The 10,272-nt window shown below is 38.3% G+C and overlaps 2 protein-coding genes across 2 annotated transcripts in view; one reads left to right on the forward strand and one right to left on the reverse strand.

The window, feature by feature from the left end:
- The window catches only part of LOC310726763 (basement membrane-specific heparan sulfate proteoglycan core protein-like), a 56,048-nt gene extending 46,730 nt beyond the window's left edge, over positions 1-9,318 (forward strand). Inside the window, exons 12-18 of the mRNA XM_083542619.1 lie at positions 4,680-4,952; positions 7,724-7,990; positions 8,417-8,662; positions 8,761-8,868; positions 8,988-9,041; positions 9,122-9,163; positions 9,262-9,318. Coding sequence (XP_083398745.1) covers positions 4,680-4,952; positions 7,724-7,990; positions 8,417-8,662; positions 8,761-8,849 — 875 coding nt within the window. The 3' untranslated portion in view covers positions 8,850-8,868; positions 8,988-9,041; positions 9,122-9,163; positions 9,262-9,318. The remainder of the gene's footprint in view (positions 1-4,679; positions 4,953-7,723; positions 7,991-8,416; positions 8,663-8,760; positions 8,869-8,987; positions 9,042-9,121; positions 9,164-9,261) is intronic.
- Positions 1,631-2,462, reverse strand: LOC310726611 (uncharacterized protein; the record flags this gene model as incomplete). Its single annotated transcript, XM_083542361.1, has 2 exons — positions 2,351-2,462; positions 1,631-2,288 (listed from the first exon to the last, which is right to left on the reverse strand). The coding sequence occupies exons 1-2, from the start codon at positions 2,413-2,415 to the stop codon at positions 1,631-1,633; spliced, it is 723 nt and encodes a 240-aa protein (XP_083398487.1). The 5' UTR covers positions 2,416-2,462.
- Positions 9,319-10,272: the final 954 nt, after the last annotated feature.

The raw sequence follows: 10,272 nt of genomic DNA on the forward strand, positions 1-10,272 counted from the left end.
CATGACCTAACGATAGTGAGGAGTTAATAATATTTAAAAGAGGCTCACCAGCTGTATATAACACTTCCTTCAGTAGTTTAGTGGGAATTGGATCTAACTGACATGTTGTTGATTTAGCTTTCATAATAGCATCATACAGCTCTTCCTGTCCTATACATGTAAAACAGTGTAGTTGTGGGGTTGTAAGTACGATTGTGTCGGGAGATGCTGTCAGAGGTTGAACTGCCACAATTGTTTTTCGAATGTTATCTATTTTTTCAGTGAAGAAATTCATAAAGTCTTCACTACTAAACTGTGATGGAACACATTTTTCAGATCCCTGATTTGTTGTTAATTTAGCGACTGTACTGAAAAGGAACCTGGGATTGTTTTTGTTATTTTCTATGAGTTTGCTCAGGTGTTTAGCTCTAGCAGCTTTTAGCGCCTGTCTGTAGCTAAGCATACTGTCTTTATACGCAATTCTAAATACCTCCAATTTAGTTTTCCTCCATTTTCTCTCCAGATTACGTGTTGTTCTCTTTAGGGCATGCGTATGACTATTATACCAAGGTGCAGGTGCTTGTTCTCGAACCTTTTTTAACCGGATGGGGGCAAAAGTGTCTAAAGTGCTAGTGAGGATAAGGTCTATGTTGTTCGCCATCTCATCAAGATGATCAGCATTTATGGGTTTAATGTGAAACTGAGATAAATCAGGCAGGTTATTTATGAATCTGTCCTTAGTGGTTGGAATAATAGTCCTACCAGGTCGATAACGTGGTGAAACACGGTTAATCTGCTCTACCGGTAGTGTGTACAGTAGGAGATAATGGTCTGTGATGTCATCACTCTGGGGTAAAATATCTATATCAGTGACGTCTGCTCCGTGGGATATTATTAAGTCTAGTGTGTGGTTAAAACGGTGGGTTGGTCTGGTGACGTTTTGTTTAACTCCAAAAGAGTTTAGTAAATCGACAAATGATAATCCTAGGGCATCGTTTTCATCATCTACATGAATATTAAAATCTCCTACAAGCAGCACTTTATCAAAGCTGATCAGGAGGTCTGAGAGAAAACAAGCAAACTCATGAAGAAAATCAGCGTAGGGTCCTGGGGGTCTGTACACGGTGACCAGAGCGAGTTTTCTATGCATCTCTGAAAGTGCAATTTTAAGAACGAGCACTTCAAATGATTTAAAGCTGAATCCTAATCTCTGACTAACATTAAGAGAAGCACTATAAATGGTTCCTACACCCCCCCCACGACCAGTCTGACGGGGCTCATGCTTATAAACATATCCTGACGGTGTCGACTCGTTTAGACCCATATAATCACCTGGTTTAATCCAGGTCTCAGTGAGACAGAGTGCATCGAGATTATTATCTGTGATCATCTCATTTACAATCAGTGCTTTGGGTGCAAGTGATCTAATGTTTAAAAGACCGAACTTTAGAACTTTGTTGTGTTTGTTTATCTGGCATTTTTCAGTTTTAACTGCAATAAGATTATTTCTGGATCTTGTGTATGTAATTCTTGGTTTTACTACACGAGGAATAGATACGGTTTCTATAAACTGGGCTGTGTGTGAACTTGTAACTATTTGGTCTGTAGTATGCGTGTTCTTATAGTTGAAGATTTCTTGATGTCTTACCAGTCAGATGGTGTGTAGTATCCTAGAGATGTTATCTGATAGCACTGCTGCTCCAACTCTGCTGGGGTGCAGGCCATCAGGGCGGAAGAACCTAGGACGCTCCCAGAAACAGTTCCAGTTATTAACAAAGAGAAGTTTATGTTCTCGACACCATGACTGTAACCATTCATTTAGAGCTAAAAGTCTACTAAACTTCTCAGCCCCTCGCTGGTAAGTGGGAAGAGGTCCTGACACAATGATCCTCGTTGTGGGTGATGTGCTGCGTACCGTCTCCACCAGGATCCTGAAGTCCCTCTTTAAGATCTCCGTTTGCCGCAGCCTGGTGTCGTTTGATCCGGCATGGAGAACAACCGCTCCGAAGTTCTCGTTCAGGATCGCGGGTACCTGCGCAGCGACATCCAGAACACGAGCACCAGGAAAACAGCGAGTGTGCACCTTACCTTTAGCTCGGGTAGCGCGGACATGCCGGACGATGGAATCTCCGAGAATAACAGTGTCGCGTTCCGTCTCGCGGAGGGGGACGAAGCGGTTCTCGGTCGAGATCTCGAAGGCCAGTGGTGGAGGTGGAGACGTCCTCGATCGGGGCTTGGCTTGTCTCTTCCGCCGCGGTCGCATCCAGGGTCCATGTTGCACCGGTGCCGGAGTTGTAGGTGCGCTGGGCCTGGGCATAGAAGCACGCGGAGTTGATGTGCTGGGAGCGTTAGGTTCAACCTGGGAGTTTACCTGGGATGAGTGCGCGTCCGCCCGGGATGTTTCCAGCGCCGCTTTCCGCTCTCGCAGCCGGTCATGCTTTACATGCAGCTCGCGAATCTGTTTCTCCAATGCCTCCATCTCCAACGCCACCGTTTGCAACTCGAACGAGTCCTCACCTGTGCTCGAATGCAGACAAACAACCGGCATAGTGCTTATCGTCACGAACAGATTTATTATACAGAGATGTGAGTGAGAGAAAATAAATATAAACAACACTAGTAACAGGCGAGTTAACTAACTACAGGCACAAGTCTAGGAAAATTATCTACCTGCGACATGCATGCACTCCATCCTGCCAAATTATCTAAATAAGGATTAGTCCAGTAACCGGCACTATTCCTATACATCCAATCTTTGGGGTTTTCTTCCGGCAATGGGCGAGAAACGTTATGACCCATCTTCTTAACACAGAACAAAGAACAGACACACAACACTTAACACTCAGACAATACACACAACACAAGACACCAGGGGTATCGCAGTCTTCAAACAAAATGAGCAATCCAGTCTCTCCAATTGAATCACAAATTTTGTAAGTTAGGAGAAAAAAATAGACTTTAAAGCCAAAACAAGATTGAAGTCTTTTGAAAAAAATTTAAGTCTTTTCAAAATGTCCGTTTTTCTTTCGTTTCTTTTCTCTATTCTCTGACTTTTTTTTATTTTTTATTTTTTTTTAAACAATTAATTTTCATTTATCTATTTTTTTCGGGCATATCGTGGATTCTGTTGGATACTTCAGACAATATCAACTATATTAGACAGACCGTAAAAAACGTCTTCTAATCTTGCATCTTACATCTAAGGTGAGAAAAACCATGTCGCGACGAAATCATCCTACCAAAGGAAATTATCATTAATTCGACAATTAATTAATGATTAATTAATTAATTGTCTTGGTTAATGCATAACCAAGACACGAACACACATGCAGCCCTATTAGCTGGCAAACGGGACAATCCTCGCAAACAAGGGAATACATAAAACTCACCTTGATGCGTGATCTCCCTCTGGATATTGTCGGAAAGTATCTCGCTTCTGACACCAAAACTGTTAGATTTTTATCATGCCCAAAACGAAATGACTGGAGAAGTTTTTCAAACGACCTGCGAGACCCGTAATGTCTTTTCTGATCAGGGAAGAATCACACCGCACACAGAATGTGGCAAAATGTTCCTCTTCATTTATTGCAGGTGGCAGACACGTTTTTATACACACAGGATGATACAGTCCACACACACACGAACACACACACACAAAAGGCTGACCTAAAGTGTTTTCCTGTTTAGACAAGAGGATATACCAGCCAGAGATTTGTAAACCCAGATAAGACTCTCTGTTTACCTTAAAGACTAACATCGTAAATATCCTATAGACACTGAACAGACAAGGAATGTGTGTGAAACAGTTTTAACACTAACATTTGTATAATGAGAGAAAAATCTATCGTATAGTATTATAACATCTCAACAAGCTCACAAAGATTCATTGAGGTGGAAACTTACATACATTTATTTATTTATTTATTTTTTTAAATAAGACTGTAGCACATCTGTAAAATGTTTTAAATAATGTACATTGTTGATACTTCAATCATTTTCAAAATGTATTTGTGTTTATTTTCAGCAGAGTGTTTAGTTTATTTGTGAGTTTTACAGTAACTGGAGAGGAGAAGTGAAGGGATCTGATGATTGGATGAAACACTATTAACTAGAGACATTAACTGTTTAATATGTGCATTATGTTATGTTATGTTTTTTTTAATGTGTAAATAAACAGGCAATTAGGGTGAATTGGTTTCTAAATGTCAGTTGGTTTCCTACTGAGTTATTTTTATTATGTATATTAATTTATTGGTGTGTTTGCTGTGAGATGGCAATAACCACTTTTATTCATGTTTAGGCAAAACACAAAGTGTAAAAGAAATAGTGTCTAAACTTTTCTAATATGTCCTGATACAGTAAATAATATATGTGGAGTTTTGCATTTTGTGTTCCACTTTTTCAAAATATATTTTATTTTCTTTACTTTTTTTTTTACTTTCTACACTCATAAAAATAAATGAATGTAGAGTTTAGAGAAATTAGAGACCTGCATCATCACACAAGTTATTTTCTGACCCTCACTCCATCAAAGTGGAGCTTTACATTTAATATCCTATTTTAATTCTCATTATGTGTCAAACTACAGGAATATAAAAGGAAGTTGATTGGCATCATCACAGAGATTATTGTACTGTTTTACTGTAGAAGTGATTAATGTAGTAACTTCACTTTCTAAACTTATATTTAATTTCTAACAGAAAAACCTGAACCTGAACTCACATCAGACCTTAAAGGAGCTGCACTGACAGGAAACCCAGTGACTCTGTACTGTACACTGGAGCCGAAGTCTGCTGGATGGAAGTTCCACTGGATGAAAGACACACAGAGCCGTGAAACTGAAACTGAATCAGATCATTTCTTTTTCAGCTCAGTGAGTGTCTCTGATGGAGGTCAGTACAGGTGCAGAGCTGGAAGAGGAAACCCAGTGTACTACACAAACTACAGTGATGCACTCTGGGTAAACATTATTGGTGAGTACAGTACAGTAGCAAAAACCCGATTCCAAAAAAGTTGGGACACTGTACTAATTGTGAATAAAAACAGAATGCAATGATGTGGAAATTTTAAATTTCAATATGTTATTCACTATACAACATAGATGACATATCAAATGTTTAAACTGAGAAAATGTATAATTTTAAGGGAAAAATAAGTTGATTTTAAATTTCATGGCATCAACACATCTCAAAAAAAGTTGGGACAAGGCCATGTTTACCACTGTGTGGCATTCCCTCTTCTTTTTAGAACAGTCTGCAAACGTCTGGGGACTGAGAAGACAAGTTGTTCAAGTTTAGTAATAGGAAAGTTGTCCCTTTCTTGTCTAATACAGGCTTCTATTTGCTTAAATGTCTTAGGACTTCTTTGTCGAATCTTCTTCTTTATGATGCGCCAAATGTTTTCTATGGGTAAATGATCTGGACTGCAGGCTGGCCATTTCAGTACCTGGATCCTTCTTCTACACAGCCATGATGTTGTAATTGATGAATTATGTGGTCTGGCATTTTCATTTTGCAAAATGCAAGGTCTTCCCTGAAAGAGACAATGTCTGGATGGGAGCATATGTTGTTCTAGAACTTGGATATACCTTTTCAGCATTGATGGTGTCTTTCCAGATGTGTAAGCTGCCCATGCCACATGGACTCATGCAACCCCATGCCATTAGAGAAGCAGTCTTCTGAACTGAGCGCTGATAACAACTTGGGTTGTCCTTATCCTCTTTAGTCCGGATGACATGGCGTCCCAGTTTTCCAAAAAGAACTTCAAATTTTGATTCGTCTGACCATAGAACAGTTTTCCACTTTGCCACATCCATTTTAAATGAGCCTTGGCCCAGAGAAAAACGCCTTTAATTCTGGATCATGTTTAGATATGGCTTCTTTTTTGACCTAGAGAGTTTTAGCCGGCAACGGCGAATGGCACGGTGGATTGTGTTCACCGACAATGTTTTCTTGAAGTGTTCCTGAGCCCATGTTGTGATTTACATTACAGTAGCATTCCTGTATGTGATGCAGTGCCATAAGGGCCCGAAGATCACAGGCATCCAGTGTGGTTTTCCAGCCTTGACCCTTACGCACAGAGATTGTTTCAGATTCTCTGAATCTTGATGATACAGTCGAACCCACTTATCTCGACCTCGGTTAACTCGCCAACACTATTAAGTCAGCGTTTTTAAAGTGGAACCGCCAAATTCTCGCTTTGTCTTAGCATTTTTTAATCGGTTATGTCGATTTTTATGTCGCCGAACCCTAATATCTCGAGCACAAGGGGGGGCTAATTTGCCACTTAACGTCGGTTATGTCAGGAATTCCCCCTTCTGCGGCGGCATTCCCCGAAGCACTCTGCTTTTTCTCCCGCACGGAGCTCCTCGCAGTCATGCTGATCACACACACCTGACTCTCATTGACTGACTCATCCCATCTCCTATTTAAGCCCCTAACCTCCACACACTCGCGGTCCGTTATTGTTTGTGCATGATTGTATGTGTTGGTTCATGTCGGTCTGTGTAATCACGTATACGTATCCTGCTACGTACCCTTCTTCTCGGACTCCGCATTTTCTCAACGGCACCCCGGATTACCCCGATCCTGCTGTTTTCCATGTTCACGCTGTCTGCTCCTGGAGTGCACCACTGGATATTACTGCTTTGCTACAAGTATTGGTGGATTATCTCCTGAGTATTCTCAATAAACTTTGTTTGCGTTTACTTCGGCTTCCGCCTCTTTATCCGCATTACAGGTCCGCATGACCAATCAAACAAATCGTGGCTACGCTGTTGTGTAAAAAAACCTCAAACACGTGCATGCACATTCTCATTTAATAACGCACATCATGTACATAAAGAAATTTCAAGCACGTTAATATATTGCCGCCATATTGCTTTTCGTTTATCTCGATCGTCGGTTATCTCGATGCTTTTTGGCGTCTCCTAGGCCGGCGACATAACTGGGTTCCACTGTATTATGCATTGTAGATGATAACTTTAAACTCTTTGCAATTTTTCTCTGAGAAACTCCTTTCTGCTATTGCTCCACTATTTTTCGCCACAGCATTGTGGGAATTGGTGATGCCCTGACAATCTTGACCTCTGAGTGACACTGCCACTCTGAGAGGCTCGTTTTATACCCAATCATGTTGCCAATTGACCTAATAAGTTGCAAATTGGTCCTCCAGCTGTTCCTTATATGCACATTTAACTTTTCCGGCCTCTTATTGCTACCTGTCCCAACTTTTTTGGAATGTGTAGCTCTCATGAAATCCAAAATGAGCCAATATTTGGCATGACATTTCAAAATGTCTCACTTTCAACATTTGATGTTATCTACATTATATTCTATTGTGAATAAAATATAAGTGTATGAGATTTGTAACTTATTGAATTCTTTTTTTTATTCACAATTTGTACAGTGTCCCAATTTTTTTGGATTCGGGTTTGTAGTATTTACAGTAGTATTTAGTAGCCTTTGTTTGAATGAGTAAAAAGGAAAAAACTTTTATAATGAACCACTCTGGATAAAATCAAAGAGGAAGTTACTGTTAATTTTAATGATTGTCATTGATTGCATCTTTTAATCTTAGTACAGTATATAGTTAAATATTTGATATTTCTGACTCCCTTCATCTTTTAACTTTTTATTTAATTAATTAACATTAATCTTAATATAATTTTAAACATCTACATAAATATAATAATACTAATAATAGTACTACTACTAATAACAATAATAATAATATACATTAACAGGTGAATCTCCCCGAGTGTCTCTGATCATCAATCCAAGCAGAACTCAACACTTTACTGCCGACTCTCTTTCACTGAGCTGTGAGGACCAGAGAGACTCTACTGGATGGACAGTGAGAAGATACAAACACAGTGAGGCATTACTTGATTGTTCATCAGTTTCAGGATCTACATGTAACATCAGCTCCCTCTCTCCATCACACACTGGAGTTTACTGGTGTCAGTCTGAATCTGGAGAACGCAGTAAATCTGTCAACATCACAGTACACAGTAAGTCTTTATCACTTCTCATCAGTAGTATTTAATACATAAACCTAATCTAATATAAATATAAAGTAATTCAGGAGCTTTGTGAAATTTTTGAGTCACCTCGTCATAGTTAAATATCAAAAATGATGAAAGCTCTAATATAATGTGTACACTACAGTCAGGGCCATTGCTATCTTTAGGCAGAGCAGGCAATTTCCTCTGGCCATGGGCTTGGATAGGGGCCTTTATAACCCTGATATAGTACTACTTCAGTACGTTTAATATTATAATTTTATTATAAATAACTTGCATAGACTAAATCACCCAGGACCTTTAGTCATTTGTTAATTAATTTATATAATTTTATTAAATAACTGTCATAATACAATTATTACCATATTTTGCAATGTTTGTGTTTTTAGTATGTTGTCTTTTTATTTTCTACAGATGGTGATGTGATCCTGGACAGTCCTGTCCATCCTGTAACTGAGGGAAGTCCTCTGACTTTACACTGTTTATATCGCAACACAAACATCACAACTGGTGTTGCATTCTATAGAAATTATTCAGTTTTACAGGATCAGACTACAGGAATGATGACCATCAGCAGTGTCTCAAAGTCAGATGAAGGTTTCTACCACTGTAAACATCCAGAGAAAAAGGAGTCAGTGAAAAGTTGGGTTTCAGTCAGCGGTAAGGAAACCATTTCTTCTTCTTTAAATTTGAGATTCAACAATACAGTTTAACTACGCAGTGTTTAAATGGATATTCAGGTTTCATTCTTTTTTCAGTTTCACCTCCTAGAACCAGTGGTGCAATTTTGGGACTATGTTTGGCTCTTGTGTTTGTCATCATAATAATTGCACTCATTCTGCTGTAGCGCTACAGGAAGAAAAAAGGTTTGATTTCTGATGCTATTGTTTATTTATTTCTGCAGAAATTCCCATAAAGCTTCTTTTATTTTACGTGTTCAAAGTTTAATCGAATATATGTGTTATTGTTTTACTCCGGTGAGAAGGTGTAGAATATCAGCCTCCCTCGACAGTAAATCAGGACACCACACAGCCTGCAGGTCAGTTTGCAATAACAATATACACTTTATGCTTTTGTGTAATATTTTTGCTTTAAAGTCTTTACTTTGCTTTTTAAAAGGTGCTGAAAGCATCTATGCAAATCCAGATATCATGACCACAGGTATAGTTTATCTACATGAATAAAACACACATTTTGCAACAATACATTTCTGTAGCTGCTTTAATGGCTTTGTTTTAATATTTTACCTAATTCTACAGCTGGCCCCAGCAATGGAAACAATCCCGATGTTGTGACAAGAAAAAAGAAGCAAAACGGTTAGAACCCTGCATGAAACTAAATTCTTATCCTTTATTTTTACCTATTGCCTTCAGCCTTAATCTAAATAAACTTCTATATTAGATGATGCAGCCAGAGTGCCATGTGATATGAAATATTTACACATTGAGATGAAGAACCTCAAACTTCACAGTAAAGGTAACACTGTCTACTGCACATTATTTTCAAAGAACATGAAACATTTTGTAGAAACAAATAGTGTTCACTAACTACTACTCTTTACCATGCAAACAGTCTGAAATCCCTTTTTTAGAATTTAGTCTCTGCACTGAGACAGAATGATGTGGTTTCCTCTGTAAATAAATATGAAAACATAAACCTTAAAAAATATATGATAAACATAATGTTTGGTAATAAATTATATATTTTTAAATATTACCCTTCAAAGGTCATTTTACATTTAACCACTTTTTTTTTTACTCCTGCTATCATTGTATTGGCTAGTTACCTCATTGTAACTTAAATATTCAGTGCAGTGTGCAGGAATCTGTTCTCCAGCACACTTTATTTACCTGAAATTAAAAATTTTAAAGAAATCATTCTTCATGGAATAATTCATTAAGGAACTACACTTCTTAGATTGCTTTTATATTTACAGTGTTCCTCCCATGTTCCTCCAGTGGTTTGGTTGTGTCAAGGCAATCTATGTCATTAAAATATTGGTTCATCAGCTTCAGTGTCAGAAACATTATCTCCAAGCCACATCTAAGTTTAATTATTTAATTAGTAATGTAATAATTGCAAACCAAACCAAAATTAATGAAAACCCACACCATTAACATAAAGCATGGATACTAAGCAAAACTGCACAAAGACTAAGCTCAAATCTGCAATACAAATAAAAGCACATGGAGATGAAAACATCAGCAAAAGTTTGAGAGACAGACAGTAAACAGTGATAAGTGAGTATATGTGATGTAAAGGGGCTGATA

The sequence above is a fragment of the Silurus aristotelis genome (genome assembly GCF_946808225.1).
Source record: "Silurus aristotelis genome assembly, chromosome: 5".
Taxonomy (NCBI): Eukaryota; Metazoa; Chordata; class Actinopteri; order Siluriformes; family Siluridae; genus Silurus; species Silurus aristotelis.